A 25,136-nucleotide genomic window follows, 5' to 3' on the forward strand; every position below is an offset into this window, starting at 1 on the left:
CTTCCCCTCTTCTCTCATTGGTCGGCATAGCCGTGATTTCAACCCTGATTCTCCTTCCGATTGGTCCACGAGGAGAAGCTTCGCTTCCTGGTTGGTTCTCCGCCCCTGACGTAAGGGGGGAGGGCGGTGATTGGCGAGCGGGGCGGCTCCCGGACGTGAGGCGGCGGTGGCGGCGGAGGTCCGCGATGGACGCGGGGGACGGCGGCGGCCCCGGCCCCGGCCCCGGTGCGCTGGGGCTGGGGGGGATCGAGTTCCTGCAGCACACGGGTGAGGGCTGTGCGGCGAGGGGAGCGCCTCGGGTCCCGCCGGGGCCGCTTCCCTGCTGCGGGCCGGGTGGGCTCCGTTCCCCGCGGCCTGCTCTCACCTGCGGCCTGTTCCCTCACAGCCGGCTCCCTGCTGTCCAGCTATGGCTGGTACATCCTCCTGGCCGCTGTCGCCGTCTATGGCCTCTTCCAGAAGCTGTCCCAGCGCCTGGCGGCCCGGGGGAGCGGGCGGCCGGCAGCGGCTGACGCAGCGATGGGTGAGTAGGGCCCGTGCGGGGGCCTCTGGGGGCCTGCTCCGCAGGCGCCGTGGGGTGTGTGGCAGCTGCTGGGTCTGTTCACCCACATTTAGTTAATAAAGAATAGATATGGTTTGGAGAGGTTTTAATGGAGGTCAATACTCGGGATAACAGTTTAAGCCCACAAAGACATAGAGATAGAGGTACTGAATTGATCCCTGGGCAGAGGTTGGGCCAAGAGGTGTATTTGTCAAAGGTTGTCAGGAAATTATTATGTCCCAGAGGAACGTGGCTGGGGGTGAAGGAGCAGAATAAGGGATCAGCTGGACTTTGATTATGCAGAAGATATGGGAATGGTGGTTAAAATTAGCTGTAGTCAGCTACCCAATAATAGTCTTGGCAAACAAAACTGAAACATCCAAATTTAAACACCGGGGGAGAAATCTTTTGGCTAATATTATTTTTTTAATCAAAATTCATCGCCTGTTTTGGCTGCCCCATCCCTGGCAGGGTTCAAGGTCAGGCTGGACACAGGGGCTTGGAGCAGCTGCTCCAGTGGAAGGTGTCCCTGCCCGTGGCAGGGGTTGGAACTGGATGAGCTTTAAGGTCCCTTCCAGCCCAAACCATTCCATGATTCTATGGTCTCTCTCCTTTCAGTTATTCCTTCCCATTTCCTGCTCCAGCAGGATTGTGTGCAATTGCGGTGTAACTGCCTCTCATCCGTGTTAATCTTCCCAAGGGTGTCATGGGCTGTAAATCTTACACAGTCATGATCCTGCCTCATTTAGAGACTCACTGCTGTAAAGCACAAGCTGTACTTAGGGATCAGCCAAACAGTAAGTGCTTCATACCAATTCCTTTGGTAGTACATGGGCGCAGGAAATAGTACTCACATGCCCTTATCCTACTGATGCTCTTTCATAATGCCAATTAAATCTTCATTTAATTGCCAAAGCTGCCTCTAAAATTACTGAAAGTACTGACATTTCTTTCACATGTGCAGCACCGGATGGTAGCAAACCTGTAAAGAGCCAAATGTGGACTTCTAAAGGCCACTGAAGGGAAGCAGTGACTGTAGGTTTTGTGAGACTGCCAGGTTTCTTTTGAGATACATGTGCTATTTGTACGTAATTCCTCTGCTGATGGAGTGTTAAACCTGCCACTGCTTCGCTGCCGTAATGGGACAAGCTGGACCAGTTGGCAGGAGGAGGAGGAGTGAATGTGGGCAGGTTGCCCCATGCTTCTGCGTAAAAGAAGCTCTCTGGGTACAAACGGAAGCCCTGCAAAGCTTGGGTGCTGTTGCTCAAGTTGTCTCAAACAAATCCTCAGAAATAGAAGCAAGTATCCCAGAAGTGTGAATTTTAATTTTTTATGGGGTTCTTAACATAGGTGTCCTTATTCATTAAAATCCCATTAAAGTAATTGCTGTAAAAGATTAAAATGTCATGCAGTTGAAATCAGCACATAAATTACTATCAAAGATCAGCTGGAAACTGAGCTTGAGCTGTGGTTTTTCTGCTACCAGCTGCAGGGAGAGGTGTGAACCTTTCCTTATTACAGATCTGTGAGGAGGCCATCTACCATTTGTCTTGAATAGCTCTGCAAACTCTTTCCCACTCTCCTAGACGCTGACATGGTGGTGAGGAGGCAGGAAGCTCTGGCAGCAGCTCGCCTCAGGATGCAGGAGGAGTTGAACGCACAAGCAGAAAGATACAAAGAAAGACAAAGACAGGTAACAGGAGAGTGTTTCTTTCTTGAATTCATACATTTGCTATCAAGGGCTTTGCTGTTGCTGTAGGAAGGTTTATTCCACACTAGGTGCCAGAATAATAGGAGACTCACTCTCTGCTGCAATGGGGGTGCTGGGTTTTTACCCCCTTCTTTACCTGGAACGCTTTTGATACAGTTTGATCCACAGAGCGGCAACAGGCAGTAGGTACCAGGATGGTATCACCTCCACAAGCACATCCCTATATGCTGTGCTGACCTGATGTCTTGATGCTCTTTGTTAATTAGAATGATTCATACATGTAGTACTTTGCTCCTTCCTGAAGTAATTACCCTCTATGGCACTTGCTTCACTGCAAGTGAAGTGTCTGTGAGACACTGTGGGCCTGATCTTTATTTTTTAACAGGTAAATTTATGATTACAGAAACTTAGTACTAGGCACAAACAATGTCGGGGGGGGGGGGATTTACTGGTGTTTAGGCTAACTGTACTGCTGCAGACATGCTTTTTCTGTTCCTGATGGCAAATAGAAGTTCTTAGAAACGTAGGTTATCACTGCTGTAATTTAATGGTTGGAATTTCAGCTTGAGAAAATGAGGAATAGCATATTGCTATTTGAGGTAGCATAGAAAAGCTCATGTGAATCAGCATAGCTATAATGTTGCTCATTAATCCAAGCCCTTGGGTTTTGTGGTAGCTGTTTCTATAGCACTGGTGATTCCATTAGTTCTGAAGTCTTAGTCTTGCATATCCTGGATTTGTTCCTTAGCTTGAAGAGGAGAAGCGAAGGCAGAAGATAGCCATGTGGGAAAGCATGCAAGAAGGAAAAAGCTATAAAGGAAACCTGAAACTGAATCAGGTAACAACTGTGTTAACCAGGTTACAGTTACGTTTATGTCATTAGATGGGCTGATACTTGCATTGATTAAATTCCAAGTAACTTTTTGCTTTTGTGAACAGCAAGAAGTAGAATCTGGTGCCTCCACCTCATCAGCAGTCCCGAGATCTAAACCAACCAAAAGGCCCTTGCGAGAAGGTGGTAAGTGTGAAACCCTTAAGACACGGTGAGCTTGAAACAGAGCATTCTCCAGCTGCTGACATAGTCATCATACATATTTGTTTTCTTCTTCAAGGAGGAAACAAAATGTGCCTTGCAGATGAGGACTTTAATCAGTGCAGAACCTAGCAGGAAGTTTCTGTGGTGCTTTTCCCCCTGGGAAAAGGCTTTTCAGTTTGCTTGTAAATGCTTCTGCCACAATTTACTGAGGTTTTTGTCACTCAGAATTAGAGATTCCTGCAGTAATTCTGGGATCCTTTCCCTGTTATTGTAATAGTCAGATAATGACAATCTGGTCTGTCTTTCAGCCGCCTGTATTACTGGCTGAATGTAGGAAGAGGGTATTTTATTTTGTATTATGTAGATTTGGGAAGATGAGTTTATTATACAAAATGTGACCTTTATGTATCAGATACCATAGTAGTGATCTATTGAATCTATGAATACACCTGAAATCCTGCAGATGTATAAACTTTTACCAACTCTCACAAACCACCAGAGGGTCTTATTAAACTCACTGTCAACTGTTGAAATCATCATGATTGATGAACTGCTTTCCATGGCCCACACTAGGATCACTGCTATGTGATGGCCATGCAGCTGATCTCCTGTGTCTCCTCTCAGCCTGTGCCGTACCTGCAAGTGCTGATTTGGCTGTAGTATTTTAATGATGGTTTTCCATAGTTGGGGGGGAGGATCATCTAAATAAGCCTCAATAGTATCAGACTAAGAGGGAAACCCATTTTGGATGCAGTGCTGAGTAGGTCACTCGATTAAATGTATGAAACTTGAAGATTCTTGATTAAAGATATTAAACCTCAGTAATTGTGCAGTGCTGAAATTTCTGCTTTGACTATTTTTACTGACAGCTGATGACAAAATCTGGATTAACTGATCAACTGATGCATTTTATGTTAATATGAGCTCAGTCTAATGTCTGATACTGTCAAATGTCTTTTACAGCTCTTGCATGGGATAGTTAGCGCTGTGGGGGATGAGAAGTGCCTGTTATGGCTGTGTGAAGAACCAAGATCAAGGCAGTTGGGTTGAGGCATGTTTCCAGCTGCTCCCTGTCTTAGTTTCATCCTAAATCTCTGCTTAAATAACAGATGATAGAATTAGAGGTCTCTGATCTTCTCATGAGGTAGCCCAGCATGAAGTGAGAGAACCACCTGCACTGCTCAGCTGCTGAATTAAGGTAGAAAGCAGAACTTGGCTAATATGAGAAAAACTCGAAAAGAGGGAGGTGATGTTGAAGTTTCAGTGCACAGGTCGCTTTGAAACCTGCTTGGTTAGCAACACTACTAGGTTTTCAGTTGTCTTTTTCATTGCCTGGTTGAGAACAAATTGAGGATATTGAGCAAGTTGTATCTTTCTGAATATGTACTCATAAAATGAAGCTGCCTATAGTTACGGCATTAGGATGCTCAACTAAAGTATGTTTGTCTTGCTGCATATACTTCCTTTTTCAAATTCTTGATAAAAATCATACAGTAGTAATGACTGGATTTACCTTTTGCCCTTCCTTGCAGGACTGGAATAAAAGGTTCTTTTAAGTCCCTGACTACTAGGGCTCTTGGAGAACAGATGCACTCTTACAGAGTTCACTGTAGGAGTTACTGCTCTGTTTATTCTGCGGAGCAGCTCTAAAGCTTTAGTGCAAGCTTAAGAGAAATTAAATGGTAATTAATTTCAATTTAATTTAATCCAAATTGATCAAATGAAAACACAGGTGTTTTGCAATGGCTTTTACTGACAGCACTACAAAAATAAACCATTTCAAGTCCCTGCTTTCATTTTCCTTAAAATGCTGCCTATGTAGTAAGTATAAACAAGGTGCAAATAGCTGTGAGGTTTATTTTTGGTGTTCCTTGTATGTTGGTGTAGGATGAATATTAATCCAATGGATTTCTCCTCTGTTTCTAGGCTATAACCCCCTGTCTGGAGAAGGAGGTGGAACTTGTTCCTGGAGACCAGGCCGGCGAGGCCCATCAGCAGGTGGATGAGGCTAACCTCCCTAGTGTCTCATGTCACTAGCAAGCTTGATCTTACCCACTGTCTAACTGCCTATAGTTTGCTTGTCACAGTGACTCTTTGGGACTGGGTTTAGTGCAGGTGTTAACATCAAAACAGATATACATCAGTAGAAACTGATACCACACAAGAAAAATACCTGATCCTCTTAGAGAGGAAGAAGAAAGAAACAGTTTTCCCTGTAGAGAGGAAGCATTGTCTGCAGCCAGGGTGAATTGCCTGGGTTGAGAGCTGGGTTCTGTGGCTGGTGATCCAAAAGTCTGGCCTCAGGCAAATGTAATTATCTACACTCCGTGAAATGAGGATGTTTACCACCCCCAGACGTGTGTTACCAGATTTGCTCTGTTTGGCTAGAAGATACTTCAGAGGGGAAGGATGTTATCATTGGCAGATACCTTGGATTTTAGGTGGAGAGACTTTGAGGCAAAACATGAACTGACAAACGCCACAGACTTGCACCAAAGACCAGTTGTTTACTGTAGAAGAGTCTCTGTGACAAGCTGCTTTCAATGATGTTTTCCTTATAAATGGTACACAAACCAGTGAGGATTACTGATAGTAGACAGCAGATGGGGGGGTTCTTGCTACCTTTTTATTTTATTTCAACTGCTTTGTAAAAACAAAACACTATTAATATTAAATATAATTGCAAACAAATCATAGCTCTAGTATGTACAATCTTGTGGGGTTCTGCAGCATCTTTTTATATAGGAGGCACAAGTTCTAGTGCAATAAATGTGCATAAAGGAAGGTAAGAGATCAAATGAAAGGATTTTCATTTTACTACCTCCATTAAAAAAGGTATATTTTCAGCTGTTCTTTTTGTCTTAAAACAGATTTGTTTTATTTGGGTGTTCTGTGTTCCAGATCATGATTTTAGAAGAGTCACCTTCAGGTTAAGTCCAATTCAAGCTTTCCCAAGTTTAAAAAGTGAAACTCCTCATTCTCTCCCCTACTTCCAGTAAGTGATTCTGTAGTTGGATCAACTGCATTACTCATTGGTAAGCACTCCAGCTGTGTTTGAATCTAAATCAAGCAAGCACGAAACAAAGGCCTTGCTTGAACAGAGCAGGTTTTTTCATAGACTACAAATATTCAAACACTGCAAGGTATTCAAAGCTAAGAAAGCCACAGATTGTGCCAAGAACTGTTGGTGTGGGCCACAAGGCTGCCTGTAGCTTTAGCAGTGCAGTGGCAGGGTTACACTGTGGGGGGACATAAAGAACTGACTTTGTACCTCTTGAATGTGTCTCAGGGTGGGAGCTGGTAGCCTGGCTGCACGGCAACCCTGAACACCACAGCTAAAGGCTCTTATCAGCTTGTGCAGCATAAAAACCGAGTGTGGTTTGTGCTGGAGAAGGCCTCTGGGTAGCAGATGTTCAGATTTGCAGGTGAGGGGCTATAAGGAGTGAGTATCTGAAGTGTGTGTGGTCCTTCTGATGCATAGCCAGCACTGTGGAGAGAAAATAAAGCTAGATCTGGCTGTTGTAATTGAGCTTCCCAAACATCCCATCCCCTTGATATGCAAAACACACAATGCAACAGACAAGGAAAATCCAGGCTGGCTTTGATACAGAATGGAATAGTTCCTGGCAGCATATGACAAGTGTCTCAGTGTCTGATTACTGCTATTGAGCTTGTATATAGGCATTAAAATATGTATCTGTTTCATTAGCATAGCTTAAGGCTGTTTCAACACTTGTTTCTAAATACTTAGGCTTGGAGTATTTGTGTTCATCCGACAGTGTAAGTGCCAGCTTTTGACTATGGTGTTTATATATATCAGATACTGCTCTGTATGTCAGATGAGCTGTGATTTTCTCTTCACTGTAGATGTAAGTAATACATTACTAGTGAATTTTAAAGTTGCCAGCTAATGAAATGGAAAGGCAATGAACGTTTTACTTTAGGCCCATGAAGTGTGCACGTTCAGGTGTGTGTGGAAGATGAAGTGAGAAGGCTGCTAATGTTCCTACAGAACCTGGCTTCTGGGTGTTTTGGTCTGTAAACTGAAATTTCCACTGTTGTAACATATTCTGGTGTATGTAACTTCACATTTTAATGTTTAGCAAGGCAAAATAGAGGTGGGGAAGGCTGTTTTCAAGATCTGAAGGTTCTCCATCAGTGAAAAGGACTAAGTTGTTATCTTTCTCGTGCTTCTGGGGAACATTTTCCCCTTGTGTTAGGGAAACAGGCAACAGACTGAGATGTTGTCTGCAGCAAAACAACTGGGGAAGGTTGTTGTCTTAAGCAGAATTCCTTCTGTGGATAAAATGCTGAGGATGGGCTGATTTAATTCAGTAAAGACATTTGAAGAAATAAATAAGCAGGTCTGAACTGAGCATATGATAATCTTTGTGTCTCAAGACTTGCTTTGAGCTGGGACTGAGAATATGGATTTTTGCCCAATTCTAGGATTTATTAAGATACATCCAGTGAGAACGAAGTGATTTATGTATTTCTGGAAACTTCAACCTTCTCTCTCCCTTAAATTTGGTATTTTAATCTTCAGGTCCCTAAGTTTTTCTTCATCAGACACTTCTAAGCCATTGAACAGAGTGGGAGGAAGAACCTCAGTTTGTAAAACTGCTCTTTTGGCTCCCAACCTGCACAAGCAGATGGAAGGGTTTTTCCTCTGACTTCAAATAGCAATCTCTCCCTTGACCACAGATAACTATGGAGAGGTGGTTGCTTGTTGCTTTCTAGCTTGAGAGGGAAGCACACAGAAAGCATGAGGTGAAAGTGAGCTATTTCATGAGTCCATTGTTTCCTACTTTGCTATGAATTCCCAAGAACTTGAATTATGAAAGACCATATTGAAAATCCTTCAGGAGGTTCCTCACACACACGCAGACCTAGAGCAGTTACACAAGAAGCCTCTTACTCTAGTGATGCAGGTGTTCTGAAAACACCTTTGGAAGAAGCCTGCTAACAAACTTAGAGGTAATGCAATGCTATTAAACTGCCATATAATTTTGCTTAACCACTGAAGAATAATCTAGTTGGAGGTATTGAAAAATCCTAAATGAAGCAAGTGTTCAGAGGCACAGAGGAGTCCTGAAACGTTAGCTGGAAGTGTTTTTCATTGCCTTTTGGATGATTTATATATGGGAGGAAGGAAGTTTTTTGTCTTCTTTAAGTTGCAGATGAGGTCTGGTTTATGCAGAGTTCTATTAACTGTTCATCAGGAGATACTGAGCACTGGAGTGAAAAGTGAACAAAACCCCCACATCACTCTCGTAAAATGTATTTGGCTTTATTCATGCCTTTCAAAACCATTGTGAAATGAGGGAAAGCTTTTACAAGTGCTCTTGCATACTTTGTCGTGGCAAAAAGAGTATGTTTCTTATGCTGGAAAGTTTTAATACACAACAGGAGATGGAGTCAGGAGTGAGGGCAGATGGGGAGTGTGTCAGCAGAGTTGTTCCAGGTGCTCCAGGATTAATCAAAGCTCCAATGTTAATCAGAGATAAGTGTGAATGAGAATGCTAATTGCTCCATTTCTCCTTGAAGAGACTGAATGCAGGTGTGAAACGTTAGGACTACTGTGTTTTAAACAGTTCTGTGCTGTTTTGACTCAAAGCTCCGGGAACTGAGGTGCTGTGCTGCTGCTCTGTGCCAGTCTGGTTTCCTTCTTAGACTGGGCTGATGCTCAGTGCAGGTGTTTAGATTGGGGTTTTTTTCTCTTGGGTTTTGTGTCTTTTCCCTTCCCTCTGAGGTGACTTAAGGAGAGATTAAGCATTCACATTGCTTTGAACGAGGGTGGCATCAAGCATGAGTTTCCCCCGTGCTATACCAACAGTGCTACAGTTTATGGCTGCATTTAGACCATCCTCACATCCTTTATGCCTCCTGTGCTCAGCAAAACAGTTGGCACCTCTGGGAGTTGTGCTTTCCCAAGCCTGACTGCACATGAGCACACGTCTGCATCAGATCCACATTTGGATGAGTTTTACTCTTGTACAGGCTAAGACAGGGACACCTTTTGATGGACTGGGTTAGCTAAGAGCGGGGCACAGCGTGTTTCTGTCCACGCTATCACAGAAAACTGAAACTGGATATAAAGCTGGTCTAGACTTGGATGGGTTGATGACTTGTTCCTTCTTTTCTTCCCCCCTTTTGGACTGAAGGCTTAGCTTTTGGAACAGCTCTGCAACCACAAAGGAAAAGCATACGGCTGCTGGCTGGGTGGTGTCCTGGCCCGGTTGCACTGTTGTAGCTGATTCTGTGTGAGCTTCCAAGCCAGCTGCTCCAAGCCTGACACACACCCTGCCCATATTCCCAGCTCTGGAGCCAGCGACTTCAAAAACTTCCATCAGTTTTTATGAAGCAACCAATGGCTGCAGTGGAATCGGTCTCCTCGGCTCGGAGCTGGTGGTGAACATAGGTTTTCATTGCAGATTTATGTTGTGTAAAGTACTGCCAGCACAAAGCAAGATCTCCACTGGTAAATTAACAGTGTAATTCCTCTTTCTGTGTCTACCATAGTTTACTAATCGAGATTCTTTTTATGTGCTGCTTATGAGGCTCAGCTTCAGAACTGGTGCAGTGGGTAACATTAATATAGGGATGGCAATGAGAAGAACTGAGAAAGTTCTATTTAAAGAGAACAGAAGGAAAATGGATATACTGAAATACTTCCTGGCTGTTCAATCTAGTTCTAGTGCTCTGTTGTGTGCATTAAAATGAGGAGTTATTGTCAGGTTGGTCTACAAAACGTGCTTTCAGAAGAACCAGACACAAAGCTGGCTCTTAAAGCTTTACTTCTTCACATATTGGAGGGGGTAATGTTCAATGTAAATTGGCCTGACTGCTTCTTGGGTAATGTAATACAGCAGCTTCCAGTGCCTGCAGGGGCTGACAAGAAAGCTGGAGAGGGGCTATAGGGACAGGCCAAGGGGAATGGCTTTAACCTGCCAGAGGGGAGACTGAGCTGAGCTCTTAGGCAGAAGCTGTTCCCTGTGAAGGTGCTGAGGCGCTGGCACAGGGTGCCCAGAGAAGCTGTGGCTGCCCCATCCCTGGCAGTGCTCAAGGCCAGGTTGGACACAGGAGCTTGGAGCAGCTGCTCCAGTGGAAGGGATCCCTGCCCGTGGCAGGGGTTGGAGCTGGAGGAGCTTTAAGGTCCCTTCCAACCCAAACCAGTCTGGGATTCTGTTGCCACTCCATGAGCTGTTCTGTTCTTAGCTGTGCTGCATCTTGACACTTGCTTTTTATATACACGTTCTAGCCTCTTCCAGCCTTGTTTGACACTGCTGTGGGGGTAGCACATTAAAAACACATCACCTTCCCCTCTCTGACACTAAGCTCGAGCGCCTTTCGTGCACCATGGCCGTGCTGCTACCACCTCCCAGCCGATGATAGCAGGAGCTGTGTGGAGAGCAGGAGGGTTTTCCATGGCCTCCAAAGCCCTAAACGGAACTCCTTGGCTGGGAAGAGCAGATGAGAGCCAGGACCTGGCGCCTGCACTGCGGGGCCGGGCCGAGGGATGGCAATGTTGGTCTGGCTTTACAGCAAGAGCAAACGGTGACAGCTCAGGGTGGTTTTGTCCCTTGAACGGGCATCGTCTGAGCGATTCAGAGGGGAAAGGTTGGGACTGGTCCGTGGCAGGACCAGAAGAGGATGGGGAGGGGAAATGCGGGAGCTGGGGAAGGAGTTTCTGCATCATTTGGGAAAATGCAACGGAGCTGGAAATACTGTGACAGGGAGAAATGCTGCTGGTTGCCCAGCTAGATTTTTTCCACCGTGAGTCTGTTACCTTGAATATATGAAGTATGCTCATTTTCCAGTGCCTGGGTAGTTCTTACAGTATCAGGTTAAGTACTGGAACATTCGTAATTAAACCTTCTGGAGCACTTGGGAAGTAGTTCACTTCTGTAACTATTACTTTAAAAGATGGTAAAGAATGTCTATTGTAGAAGGCACATCCTGTGTTAGAGTGGGCTCATCACCGTGGAAGAAGTGGAAAGCAAAACCAGTGGGAAAGAGAAGCTGTTATAATGCAGGATATTCCTGCCTTCTATAATGTAGTCTCCTATTTGGAATAAACTCTTTTCTTTTGGTTTTAAGCTTCTTTATTCCAAAAGGATGACACCTATTCCATATGGACACAAACCAGCTCAAAAAGCTGCTCCAAGGACTTGGCTTTTTTACCTTTTGAAAACAGGATTACTGTGTTGTTAATCTGATTATGAATCTAAACGGTGTGGGCCTGTCAAGTGGGCTCTGCCTGGCTGGTATGGGTGCTTATCTCACTGGAGTGACTGGGATGGGAGCACGGAGACAGAGCACACACGATGAGCATCCTCTTCAGATAAACCCTCAGAATATTTCCTCAAGCAATCCCACACAGAAAAGAAACCATGCTGTGTAAAATGCTTTTATACTTGCATACAGTGTTATTGAACAAAATACCATGCCTTTTAATATATGATAGCCATAGTGCATAGTGTTAATTATTTACTAAGAGCTGTGTTAATAGTGGGAGGCACTTAAATGTGATTATGCAGTATGACCTTTCTCTGCCAACCGGATTGAGGACATACTCTAGGCAGGTAATGCCAAGGTTATAATTCAGCTGGAAGAACTAAGCCATCTTCTTCCCTTTTCTCCCCCCTTTTTTTCCTATAGTGGAAATAGCAGCTGCTGTATGTGAGAACAGAGGAGGCATTTGCCCACCTAACACTTTGGAACGAGTTTGGCACAATGAATGGACTAAAGCGAGGCAGTTTGATGTGCTCAGGGAGGTTGTGTGAGGATCACAATGTTCCTGGGTGCTACCCCAATTTACAGCTTGATGTCTCAAGTGTATAGCTGGCATGATCTCATCCGGCAGCAGTGTGAACTCTGAACATGCCTTCAAGTCCAGGTTGAATCCCGACTCCTAGAAAGCACCTCTTCCTTCTCCTGCCATTCCTTGAGTGCTCTCTGCTCACCTCCTGCTTGGAGTGAGGCCCTGGTCTATAAAGGAGGTGCAGGGAGGTGGGAAGATGCCAAAGGAGAGCCGTGGGCAGAGGAGCTCTAATACAGGAGCGTGCGGCTCCGCTTCATCGTTTCCATGTGTGCAAGTCGTGCAGTTTTTGGTTCTGATGACTAACTTTTCTTCATGGGAAGAAGCCAACTGACAGCTCCTCAGCCCCAACCCTTCTCTCTTTTATTGCCTTTTAACCACGCTAGCTCTGCCTCTTCCTGCAATTCATTGGCCACAGTGGCTTTCCCTTGAATCAGGAGATTTTTACTGCTGATTTGGAGCATGCTGAGAGCAATCCCGTTCCTGCTCACGAGCCTGCCACATCTCCCTCCCTTGGAAAGGAGTGCCCTTACTTTTAGTTTTAGCTTCAATATCTGCCTGTGTCCTGTATTTCAGGACCTGATAATTGAGTTTGGAGGGGAGAAGAAGAGTTGGAGATCACTTTAGAAGATGCTTTTAAAAGTGGGATAAAAGATCCATGTGTGCAGAATGGCTGAGGATAACCCCAGACTTGGCAGAAAGGGATGAGAGCACCCGGAGTTAGAAATGATAGTGAAGCTTTGCAAGTCCTGGGAAGTAGAAAGGAATTCTGGTAGTGGTTTGGGGGTGGATTTCTCCATAAGGAAGGGATGGAAAGGACAGTAGAGCCGAAAAGGTTTTCCTAGTGTGAATAGTGGTTTGGGATGATTTTACTAGGGAAGAACTGAGGTGGATCATGGGGCCCATTCCCTGTTCCCAGAGGAAGGTCCCAGGAAGGCAAAGCTCTGGTTTTGTCACAGCAAATGTGGGCAACGACAGGAGACCTCCTGCTCTTTCCTGTTAATCGCTTGTATTTCTTCTCTACTTTCTATCACATCTTGGTTTTGTTTAATGCCATCAGTTGTGGTGGCACTTCCCTTGTGTTATTCATTGCTCCTGACATCACCCTTTTGCATCCATGCTGAATTCTGTATGAGGATTGCACCATCACAAGGGCAATAAAACACCAAAAAAGGGCATTTTTACCAAACTTACCGAGTTACTTTGGTGAGCAGATTGGGGTATTACCTGCTAATTGTAAGGTATAAGGTTCCTTGCTACAAGGGTTGTAAGTGTCATATATGGCTCTTTGACTCATTGATTTACATTATTCAGTACAATGCCTGCTTGTGCAATGGTTCTTGCTCAAGAGCAGGCTGCTTTTATGCTGGAACTTTCTTCTTCCCAGCTCGTTGTGGGTGACACCACCATATAAATAAGTTCTAAAAGGGGGAAGAATGGCCACTGGGGATGCAAAAATGGGTAGGAAATGGAAGAAACCACAATGATAAAGCAGGAGGTCAGCGAGCTGTGCTGGATGTGTTTGTTCTGTACTGACTGGGGGGCTTGTTTTACCTCCAGGGTTTGGGGCTGCAGTATTTGAAGCTGAAGCACTCTGCAGATGAAACCCAAGTTAGCAACGGCAGACAAAGAACTCCTCACCTGGTACAGCTGAAGCAGTCATTATAGCCTCTGTATGGAAACAGACTGACCTGTTTCTGGTCGGTTTCATTAGCAAGGTGGCAGAAAATGGGAGAGCTGCCTCTAATTCCTCCCTTCCCTGGCACCAGCACGAATCCATCAATGCCAAGTGAAACCAGGGCTGGGGGCTGCCCCTCTCTGCCATGCCTCCCTCCAGCTCTGCAGGCACCATGGCCCGAGTCAGGGCAGCAGGAACCCACCCATGCAGAGAAGGGAATGGTGCGTGAGGTCTCTGCCATGAGGATGGGGCACGGTACCTGATGCTGGCTCAGGGTACCAGCTCCCCGGTGCCTCTCATGCAGCTCCGAAGGGATGCTCCTGTGCAGGGTGCCGGGCTGTGCTCAGGGCCTCACTCCCCTCTCTTCGGTGCTCTCTGGCCCCGCTCCGCTCACCGGGGGCCCCCGTCCGGGGCCGGGCGGGGCTACGGGCAGCGCGGCTCGGGCCGCACACGGCGCCTGTGCCGAGGGGCAGGGCCGGGGAGGCGGGCGCCCCTTTCCCTTCCCCTCCCCTCCTCTCCGCTTCCCGTCCCTGCCCCTTCCCCCCATGGCGGCGCTGGGTGCCTGGCGGCGGCTGGCGGCGGCGGCGGCGCTGTGAGGAGCCGCGCGGGGCGGGCTATGGCGGCCCGGGGCCGCCGCGCCTGGCTCAGCGTCCTGCTGGGGCTGGTGCTGGGCTTCGTGCTCGCCTCACGCCTCGTCCTGCCCCGAGCCTCCGAGCTGGCGGCGGCGGCGCGGCCCCACCGAGCCCGCCCGCAGGGCTGCCGCCCGCCGCCCGCCGCCGCCGCCGCCGCCCCGCCGCGCCGCCCGCCGGCACTGAGCTTCCTCTTCGTGGGGGTCATGACGGCGCAGAAGTACCTGAGGAGCAGAGCCGTGGCCGCGCACCGGTGAGCGGGGCTCCGCTCGGCTGCCTTCGGCCGGGATCGGGTGGGCTCGGGTCGGGCTCGGGTGGGTTCGGTTCGGGCTCGGGTGGGCTCGGTTCGGGCTCGGGTGGTTTCGGCCTCTTTCGGCCGCTGTCCCTGAGGTAATCGCCACCGGGATGGGATGGTGACCGGGATCCCGCCGCCGGCCCGGGGCCCGCTCGCCCTTCCCCCGGGCAGGTGTGAGCAGGCGAATCGGTGCGGCTTCCCCAGCACCAGCCCGCAGCGGTGCGGGCAGCACCGGGGCTCGCTCGGGTGTGTGTGAGGGAGGAGAGGTGCCCCGAGCTCCGCTCTGAGGACCGGACAGGTCGGTGGAGGCGTTAGGGGCCGGTTGAGGGGCGTTGAGGCTCACACACGGTCTGGTGGAGCCGGTACCTGACGGATGGACCCAGTGGTTGTGACCCTCAGCGAGGCGCACCTACCGCCGGTCACCGGGGGAGAAGAGGTGTTGGTTGTCCCCTGCCTCCCATTGAGTGTTGCTGCCCTCAGTGCTTCTACCTTGGCTGTGTCATGCTGGTGCAGCCCTTGGCTGCTGCCTCTGAAGAGAGCTCTCACCCTGATGATAATGGTGATGATAATAAAGTTTAGAGGCTGCTGTAACCCCGTGGATAGGGAGGCAAGGACCGCTGTGCCGTGCGAGAGCATGTGTGTAAGAATGGGACTCGGAAAGCGCATCTGGGAACAAAGAGTAAAACCAACCTCTGCTCACCGCAGCTGTAGCTAAGGCTGGACCAGGTAGGGAAACGGCTCCAATAGGGAAAGTCAGTGCGGGTGTAATGCTCCTGGCTTGGGGCTGGTGAGGCTGGCGCAGGAACCAGAGCTGTGTTCATTACCTGAGCCCATTATCATTGTGCTCTGCGCTGTGTGCTGCTTGCTGTAGCCTCCAGCCCTTACCGGGTATGGCCGTGAGTACCGCGTGCTAACGGGACTTCTGGCCATCAGAATACTCATCCGTTGTGTGAGAGACGTGTCTGTGGCTTTGGGGAAACTCTCCTCTGTGCTGGGATGCGCACATTGCTCTGGGGCTGGAGCCAGCGGCTGTGCAGGAAGCGTGCTTGGGAAAGCTGAGTTTAGAGCTAAGATGTCAGCTCGGGTATAGCCCGGCTTGGATCGGGAGCTGCACGGTCCCTGCTGGCAGAGGAGCTCTGCGGAGAATCCTTGTCTAATAAAACATCCCCTTTAGACGTGCACTAGGACAAACCCTTCTCTGTCTCCTGCCTGCCCACGTTGAAAAGTGCTTGGCCGTGTTGGCCAGGTCAAGAACAGGATGGCAAAGCCATGTCTGATGGACCGTCTCCTCCTCCCCCTGCCAAGCTCTCGTATCAGGAAAGGGTAGCTCTCTTTATATCAGCATCAAATGCAGTAAAATTGCTTAATTTGGGCAATCTGAAGCATATTGTTTGCCAACGATGGTTTTAATGGAAACTTAATTCCTTCTTTCAACAGCAGACCTGTAATTAACTTGCAGAGGGTGCATGATTGAGGCTTTAAAACGGGTGAAAGAATCTGTTTCTTCAGGGTTATGTATTCTTCACTGTGTGGGATGGAGCATTTTGGATTGCAAATGTCATGAGCTGTGTAATTTACGTTTACATGAAGGAAGGCTGGAGTTGTGCATCACATAACAGGTTTTATGGCAGAATAGTTTGTCTATCAGATCTGATCCATCATCCATCAGATTTTGTGTGAGGAGTTCAGGAAAGGGAAGTTTATCACAGTGTTGTCCAGAGATGGGGGTTAGTTGTGGAGCATTTAACTTTGCTGGCATGGGAAGGATTCTCATCCTTGGCTTTGCTGTGCTTGCTGAGCAGTCCCGTGCTGTGAGAGAGATGGGTTTACAGAACCAGACCTGCAACATCTGCTCACACACAAGAAATGGCTACAGATGCAATTTAACAAATCCAGCTGATGGAATCGGGCTCCTTCAGCCCTCCGAAGGAGATCTGAGCATTGCTTTTTACTGCACTGCTATTTCGGTTTAACCTCTAGAGATGATGTCTGCTCTTGGAAGGGATGAATAAAGAGACCTCTTAACTCTGCGGTAGGGCTAAATGCATTTTTCTCACCTCCTGTAGTAAAAGAAAGGAGCTAATGTCCTGGTGACAGGAAGACATCTTTGGGGGAAGGTGGGGAGGGGGGAAGAGGAAGACGAACCTGAAATCTTAAATGGCTTTTGATTGCCATGAAGTACTCAAGCAGACAATTGCTGGGATTACTCCATTGACAAAGCATCCTGGTGAGCTGAATCGCTGGCACAGCCAGGGAAATGGGAAGCTGCTCGCAAGGCATTCCCGGGGTGGCAGCGTGTGCAGAGCCTTGATACGGCAGTAGCCAGAGCGCTGAAAGGAATTAGGGATTCAGAGGCTGAATACCTCCAAATTGCTGTGGCTCAAAGGCCATTTACAGACACAGCTAAAAGGGACCGGAGCGGAAAGCATTTGCTGATCCTTGCTGCTGTGAATCCAGATAGGGTCTAACAAGAGGGGAAGCAATCCACTTCCTGAACATCAATCATGAGCAAAATGACCACTGCAAGGCAAAACGGGCCTGCTGGATGTTCGGGGGACGCCAGCTCTTTGAAACAGTCATGCTTTTGTAGTCTGCGAGGCAGAGAATGAGCTTTAGATCTACTACAGGTTTTCGGAGGGCAGATTTGCAGCTTTAGCAGTGATTGCATCTGACAGCCAGGTTAGCAGAGCTTCCCTTCCAGGAGGCTGGGGAAGTGCAGCAGTAGAAACTGCGGTGTCACATCAAAAGACAAGAAATAGTTGGGAAAAGAGGCAGGCAGGCAGGAGTTAATTTATGGCTGGGGTTCAGGGAAAGTGCAGCAATATGTGCTAATGGTTTTGCAGTTGAGGGGAGTTGTCCTAAACCAGCTAAAAGGAAGGACAGGATGGGAATAAGCAGTCTCCTAGAAGATTTAAGTCTGCTGTCTTGGGAACTGTATGAAGTAGTTAACCCTGTCTGTCTGTCTATCTATCTATCTATCTATCTATCTATCTATCTGTCTATCTATCTGTCTATCTATCTGTCTATCTATCTATCAAATCTATCTTGTGTGTAGCAACTACATATCCTGGGAAACTAGTGTGAATGCAATTAATGGCCAGATATCCAAGGTTGATCTCCTGTAGTATCTCTACAGGAACACAGCTGCAGTACTTCTCAGTTTGGGACAGTCCCCACAGCACCTCGAAGTACCCAGAGGCCACACACAGGAGAACCACGAGTGATGCCAGGGCTCATTCTAAGCTGTTCCAGTCCTGCAGCAGAAGCATGTCCTCAGAGAGGCTCCTGCCTCTCTGTTTGTGGTGGCTTATAGGAAACAGACTGCACTGGAATCTAAATACCTGCGTGCTTGGAAAAGCCTGAGTGAAAGGCAGCCAGAGGGATTTGGGGTCTAAAGGAGTTTGTATTATCTGTCTAAGCCTGCACTAGCTGCTGCAGCAGTGTAATACAAACCACATTTTTATATTTGTTTTGAATTCAGAGCCTTGAATGCAAAGGTTGTGGCTGTTGGGTGGTGGTTGGTTTTGGTCATTTCTGGTTGCTAATGAGGTAGTATGATGGGTTGTAGAACGTGCACCCTTGCCTCTTGGGGAGGAGGTCATCTGAAGTGACTTTGAACATCGTGATGGCACAGTTCATGTTTTGCTTAACATACTGCAGTACTGCAATAGTGAGCACTCCATGTGTCCTGCTCTTGTATCCTCTAACAGAACTATGACATACTTGGGCTTTCCAAGCAGTTACCTAAAATTTGCAGGAATTTGTATGAAACGTACAGTGAGAGCAACGGGCACTGATGCGTGGAGGATAAGGAGAATCCAAGTCAGTTCCATACCCCAAAATAACCATATAGTCCAAATCTCTTTGATCTTAGTCTGACCCACTGACTCTCAGTGTGCTTATGGGGGATGAAGGTGGGTGAATGTCCATGGACAGAAAACTGGTGTCCCTTTAAATTGGAGGAGTTTAAATCAAGAAGCTGTCCTGCAAAAAGCTGAAGGGAGCTCTCCCTCAGAATCTGATTGTGACAGGTTCCTTTAAACTGTAAATGTAAATGGAGCTGTAAATGTAATAAAACCCCCAGCTTGTTTTTCTGGCCTCTTGTGATGGCCATCTGCAGTACCACTTGCTGGTTTGGGTGCTCAGTTCCAGCTAAGCTGTTAGTGTAGTGAGCATTGCTGGAAAGATGGGACCTCGAAGAACAGTTGTGCAAAACTAACCCTAATTCAACATGAAATTTAGCTGAACCATGTGTTCAAGAAATCAGCCTTTTATGTCTTGCTGAGTTCTTCACATTAAGGTTTTCTTTAGCACAGTTATCCAAGATGACTGTTTCTTGAAACTTTCAATGGTTTCTCTGATCTCCTCTAAGTGAGGTCCCCAAGCTGCAGAGAAAACCCAAGTTCATCTTTTGTAATTGTCTCCAGTTTGGGTCTCTACAAAGGGAGCATTGTCTGCATAACGCTGCTGACTATGCTTCTGCTGAGTCTGCAGAGCTGATAACAAAGCAAGGTAATACAAATAAATAGTAAACACAGCTGAAGATGAAACAGATCTATGCTCCTCATGCTCCAAACTGTGCCTTTTATACTGCCTTTTAAAGGAAGAAATGATTTACGACAACATTTGGGGACTACAGTAGTGGTCACTTCAGAAAATACTGTTCTATATTGCATGAATACCTGTGCCACTTCTGCACCCTGTTTGCTGGTGACTTGCCCGTGTGAGGATACGCGTAGGGTATCTGGTGTGCAAAACCAGTTACGGGATGATCACATTGATTTGGTAGTTGCTGGTAGTGGAGTTTTACTGGGCTAAGAATTTCTTCTAAGGAAGCATTATCTAATTTTTATGACTTTGTTTGTGTAAACTGTACTTTCATTTCATTGTCAATGTCAGCATCTCATTCACTGCAGTTACGTGCCCTGTGCACTGAGAGAAACCAGGTCGCACGCTGTCGTGTATGTTTTCATCATTGCTGCTGGGGAAGGTAATAGAGAGCCTTGCTGTCCTGATTCATGCACATCCTCCTGTTTAAGTGAGCAGATTCAGATTACGCCGAGGAGATAACGTTGGGATCTGTCAGAGCAGTTCATTTGCTGGTTTTTAACTGACCAGTTCAGTGCACGTATCAGTTGTATTCTGAACCTGATACTTCTCTCTGGACAGAGTCGGAATGGCCTTGAGCTGTCTGAGGCCACCAGCAATTGCTGCAATGGAGATGGTCTCTGCAGGTACAGATGCAGGAGTCTGATGGCAGAAATGTGACCATATTCCTTTTAAGGTGATGGGGAGCCCTTGCGGGGGGAATGAGGGTGTCAAGTTTGGCTAAAAGTACTTTTCATTTTTCAGTTATCAGATAGATATTCATTTGCAGGTAAAGTCTTATATTAGAGAAGCCTTGACCGGCAAAGCAATGTCAGCCGGTGGGAATGGTGCTGGTGGGACCATGGAAGTAGGAAGGTGTTGAGACAAGAGCTCTGTACTTAAGGAGCTGAAGGGGTCATGTTGCTGCCCATAACCTGAGAGCAGACACTGTAAACCGGACTGACGGTGGGAGGACAGGCAAGAAATGTGGCTGTTAACACACTGCTCTGCAGAACCGCTTGTGGTTGAATCAGGGCTGATTCCTTGCACTGTGAGATAAAAGTTACAAGTAGCTTTGATCGGAATTCATCCCTGTCTTTACCAGTCCTTAGCTCTGCTGATAGCTGAGGGCAGAAAAATGTACTTACAGTTCATCTAACAATCTGTGGTTTGGCTTCTTTGGCCAAGCGCAGCAACATGTTTCCTGAGCAGACTGTTCTTTTTTTGTATTCTCAACCCAAAAAGGGCCACATGGAGCAGTGAGCTGTGGCTTAGACATAAGGAGCAGCACACGGTGATTCCCATTGTTTCAGCCTCCGTCAAGCAGCACTTGCTTTGACATACTCAGGCAGTTTTTTATGTGGGAGCATATTCTGTCTGAGTCTGAGCAAATGCTCAAAGCCACAGTCACAAGTAACAATTCCATCCTACAGATTGTCTCAGGGAATTGTCAAGCTGTGCTGGGGCATGCAGAGATCCCAAGGCTGAAGTAACGTTGTGCTGCTGACCCAAGTCGCACACAGATCCCTGGGCATGGTCTTTCTGTCTGCTCTGTGCCCCCAGCCTACACAGGAATATGTCTTTGGTTTGCTCCTGTTTTAGTATGAAACTTAAATATGGCCTAGATCCATGTTAAGATGGGGCCAAACTGGCTTCGAGCTTGAGGGATTTAGTGCAATATGATGATTGGGAATCAAAAGTGCCAGGGTTCATGGATGTACATGCATTTTGTTTCCTCTCTATTGAATGGTAACCCTTCTCCTGACAATACTTAGGGTGGGCCTGAGGTGAGGGTACCTGGTTGGAGAGCATGGAGTTAAGTTAAACTGGAAACCAACATATAACTTTATCTGGTGATTGGCTGGAAAGTGTCCTGGGTCCACTCAAAGCTGCATCAGGAACTGGTCACCATGGATGCTCTGAGCTGTGTTTCTCAGCAGCATCTGCATTTTCTTCTTAGATATTAAAATATGAATGTGTCAAGTACCTTTAGTGAAGAAGTCTTTTGACCTCTGGTCTGAGAGCTGATATGGGAAGAGCAATCTACGGTGTAGTCTTTTCATTCTAGACTGGGTGATTTGTATGTGGAGTGTGGGTGTTGCAAAATAAACAGCAGAACTTCCTCAATAGTTAGTGAAAGTTCAAGATCTGAGCAGGTCTCATTTTGAAACAGGCAGTTTACAATGCTTTAACAGGATGTGACTCTGTGACCATTAATTGCATCACTGATGATTAAACACCTCATCACCTCTGTTGTGAACAGGAATATTTCCATTGGCTTTACTCCGGGAAGCTGGGATCTACGCTTTTCCTTGGAGACACTACCTATGGCAGTGAGAAATCCAGAAGACAAAGGTTTTAAAGTAATAGGGCAGTTGTCATTCCACAAAGCTGTGTTAGTGTGTAACTGTGAAGGTGTTGAAGTTGATGCTCAGTTAGCATTAATGAAATACCTTTGCATTTCCCAGTGGAACTTAAGGATTATTTTCCTCCTGAAATACATTTACATTTCAGCCATTGTAGGGGAGCTAATTCTGGAGATTTCAAATTTCACGTGGTCTGTACTGCCCAAAATCTCTGCTTTTGGCAAGAAACCAATGCTGAGAGGCGTCTGGTGAAAGTGACAGTGATGCCTTGAGGGAATACTGTGTTCTTTACCTTGAGAGCTTTGAATGTAGGTTATATGCTGAGCAGAGACACCAAACATAACTAGAAAATATTCTCCCCCTATAGAAAAAGGGACAAAACCTATTGGCTTCCCAATGGAAGTAGTTTTCTGTGAAGCCTGTGCGAGGTCTGCTTTTTCCCACATAGAATCTGAGAAAATGGTACTGAAAGCTTAACATTACCAATTTTTAGGGCAAGGTTGTTAGATACATGATTGAAAATCCTCCCTGGGGGAGTTTAAATGTTCTGCAGTCCACCTTTAGGCATCCTCCTGTATCTCTTCCTGCACCAGAAGTGACCCAGTTTGCCCATGCAGATGGGTTGGATTTGGCAGAGAGGAGCACACAAGGTGTGGAGCAGATGTTGCTGTGCTGCTTCATACACAAAAGGCTCCTCTTTTGTAATGTTCCCCTCTACTAAAATCTGCTCTGAAGTGTATGGAAAGCTGCTGGAGGTGCTGGTGTTGGTAGCACCAGGTCATCTGTTGGGATCATGTTTTGTATGCATCTCTTAGGACTACTTTTCTACTAGTCCTTTGCTGATATGGGCAAGCCCATTGGAGGTTAGTACTGATGCTATGTATGCTCTGTGCTCCTCTGGCAGCTGCAAACAGGTGTGTTGTACTTTCCTCAGAGCCCTACATACTCCTCCAGGTAGCATCTGGAGAAGTTGCTGCTTGAGTGGTTTCCTCACAAGTTCATGTGAAATATGCATCTTCTCACTGTGGAAGTCAATGATTCTGAATGCACACTGGAGCTTCTGTGGGGCTGAGAGTGAATGGGAGGTGGGACACGATGCTGAATAAGTTGCAGGGAAGCTTTGGAGGCATTAAATCAAGCCTGCCCTCTTTGCTCCCTTTGGCCAATAGCTGGTAGACCAGTGTTGGGTGTGCTTAAACAATCCTGACTGCCACTAGTGAACTACTACTACTGAATGAATTTTCTACCAGATAGAGATGCAAAAATGATAATCAGATGCTTGTCATAGCAGAATCTTTTGTGTGTTATACCAATTGCTCTGTGTGCTGTGTGAATGTCCTCATTTGCATGGGAAAAAACAACCCTTCAAGGCATTTAAGAAGGAAATTTGTAAAGCAGATGAGATGTAGTTTCTCTGAGTTGTCTCCGTCTAGGGTAGCACTCTCTGCCTGTCTTGCTTTGCATACTTTAACTCGTCCTTATTGTCTTTTTCAATCTAGAACGTGGTCCAAAACCATTCCTGGCAAGGTTGAATTCTTCTCCAGCGAGGGTTCGGACACCTCTATTCCCATCCCCATCGTGCCTCTTCCAGGTGTAGATGACTCTTACCCACCCCAGAAGAAATCATTCATGATGCTCAAATACATGCATGACCACTACTTGGACAAATACGAATGGTTTATGAGAGCTGATGACGACGTTTACATCAAAGGGGACAAACTGGAGAACTTTCTTAGGAGCTTGAACAGCAGCCAGCCCCTCTTCCTTGGGCAGACTGGCCTTGGCACCACCGAGGAGATGGGGAAACTGGCGCTGGAACCGGGTGAGAACTTCTGCATGGGGGGACCAGGAGTGATCATGAGCCGGGAGGTCCTGCGGAGAATGGTGCCCCACATTGGCGAGTGCCTGCGAGAGATGTACACCACCCATGAGGACGTGGAAGTGGGAAGATGCGTACGGAGGTTTGCGGGAGTGCAGTGTGTATGGTCCTACGAGGTAAGGATGAGGGCATGGAGTGTGAGCTGTGTGTTCTGGGGGAGATAGAGAGGTGGGGGAGGCTGGAAGCAGGGGATTGATGTTGGATGGCTGCGCAGCAGTTCCTTCAGAGCTCTTGACCATCCAACTGTACAGTTCCTACACTTTCTTTCCTGCAAGTGTTGCCCTGGAAAGACCCATGCAAATATGGAAGGGCAGCTGTAAGGGGGGAAATGGAGCCTGACTTGTTTGGATGTGGGGAAGAACATCAATCATTCATAACAGATACATTTGTTTAGACAGAAAGGGAATAAGCTTAAATCAAAATGGCCACAGGTCTCTGCAGGCTTGGTTATCCAAGTGTCTTTTATCTTCTTCAGCTGAGTATGTCATAGTGTCAGTGTGGAAAACGGATGACACAATTACTGTGTTTCCTACCACAGTTGAAAGGTGTGAGCCTGACAGATGTTTGCCCTGACAGTGACGGGTTTTCCCTAAACTTACAGCCACAGCAGAGATGTCTCCTGGTGGCTGGCACTGTCACCCTGTGTGCTGAGCTCCCAGCACGAGTCTGCTGCTGCTCAAGGGACTTGCTGGCAGCCCTGTCCTGCAGAAGCCTGCTCAGCAGATCCTTGACGTCAGCAGAGACAAGCCACCACTCTTGCAGCAGAGCTCAGGGTCTGCCCACACTGATGTGGCTGCAAATTTGGCAGCTTGAGGTTGGAAAAAACAAGAGTCCTCATCCTGCTTGTGGCAGTTTCCTGCTGCTGTTCCTGCTGGGAGCTGGCAGCTCCTCGCAGGGGTGAGGGGACTTGTGCCCAGTGCTCTGGGCTCTTTGAGTCCTGGGTGTTTACGGACTGACTGAAAACACCTGCAGGGCTTGAGCTGCAGCTTCTCCTCTGGTTCCCAGGGAAAATGCTGGTGGAAATAAGGGAGAAGTTGAGGGTGAACAGTTTGTCCTTTTACACAAACATTTGTGACTTGTACGCAGCTCTTGCTTTGTGCTTTTATGAGATGCGGTAAAGAGGGGGATTCTTCTGCCCGTGTGACACAGAGCTGTGGTCACAGATGACGACAGATGCTGCTGCTGACCCACTGCCAAAGACTTGTGGTAAACTTTTGACACTGACTCTCTGCTCCCAAAAGCTGTTGCTTCGTTTCAGTTCACAGTTCAGTGATGGGAAAGCCTCTGAGGAAGTGGAAGGAGGTTTTCAGCTTCTCCAATTCATTCGTATCTTTTGTGCATAAAGACTTTAAAAGTGGCTCTCCACATTCCCTACTTACAGACCTGTAACTAGCTTGTGTATTGCCAGCATTGTGGTTAGCCATTCATCAGGAGTCAGTAACTTTTTCCACAGTCTTTAGCAGCATACAGTTTTTCCTGTAGACATTCTGAGTTGAAATAAGTCCTGGTGTGAATGCCTGTACCATGTGGCATTTGATGACTTACTTAAGGTCAGCATTTTGGTCTTACTGGAACTGGCAAAGACCTCCTAAACGG

At 47.1% G+C, this 25,136-nt stretch overlaps 2 protein-coding genes across 3 annotated transcripts in view; both read left to right on the plus strand.

The window, feature by feature from the left end:
* The first annotated feature begins 174 nt into the window (after positions 1-174).
* Positions 175-5,428, plus strand: SELENOS (selenoprotein S). 2 transcript variants are annotated; one of them, XR_004549993.1, is made up of 7 exons: positions 175-267; positions 386-520; positions 2,125-2,231; positions 2,998-3,087; positions 3,189-3,267; positions 4,395-4,483; positions 5,212-5,330. XR_004549993.1 is itself a non-coding variant. In XM_034066072.1 (6 exons), the coding sequence occupies exons 1-6, from the start codon at positions 186-188 to the stop codon at positions 5,289-5,291; spliced, it is 573 nt and encodes a 190-aa protein (XP_033921963.1). In that variant the 5' UTR covers positions 175-185; the 3' UTR covers positions 5,292-5,428. The 2 variants fall into 2 exon arrangements, 1 of the variants encoding a protein (XP_033921963.1); XM_034066072.1 differs by lacking the exon at positions 4,395-4,483 and having other exon boundaries at positions 5,212-5,428.
* Positions 5,429-14,385: 8,957 nt separating this feature from the next.
* The window catches only part of CHSY1 (chondroitin sulfate synthase 1), a 73,115-nt gene continuing 62,364 nt past the window's right edge, over positions 14,386-25,136 (plus strand). The window contains exons 1-2 of the mRNA XM_034066480.1: positions 14,386-14,666; positions 23,161-23,656. Of these exons, the coding sequence (XP_033922371.1) occupies positions 14,401-14,666; positions 23,161-23,656 (762 nt within the window). The 5' untranslated portion in view covers positions 14,386-14,400. The remainder of the gene's footprint in view (positions 14,667-23,160; positions 23,657-25,136) is intronic.

This window comes from Melopsittacus undulatus, chromosome 9 (assembly GCF_012275295.1).
Source record: "Melopsittacus undulatus isolate bMelUnd1 chromosome 9, bMelUnd1.mat.Z, whole genome shotgun sequence".
Taxonomy (NCBI): domain Eukaryota; kingdom Metazoa; phylum Chordata; class Aves; order Psittaciformes; family Psittaculidae; genus Melopsittacus; species Melopsittacus undulatus.

Coding starts and splice junctions, on each gene's coding strand:
- SELENOS (XM_034066072.1), top strand. CDS start 186: ATGGACGCGGGGGACGGCGGCGGCCCCGGCCCCGGCCCCGGTGCGCTG. Junction 521..2,124: donor AGCGGCTGACGCAGCGATGG/GTGAGTAGGGCC, acceptor CCACTCTCCTAG/ACGCTGACATGGTGGTGAGG. Junction 3,268..5,211: donor AAGGCCCTTGCGAGAAGGTG/GTAAGTGTGAAA, acceptor CTCTGTTTCTAG/GCTATAACCCCCTGTCTGGA.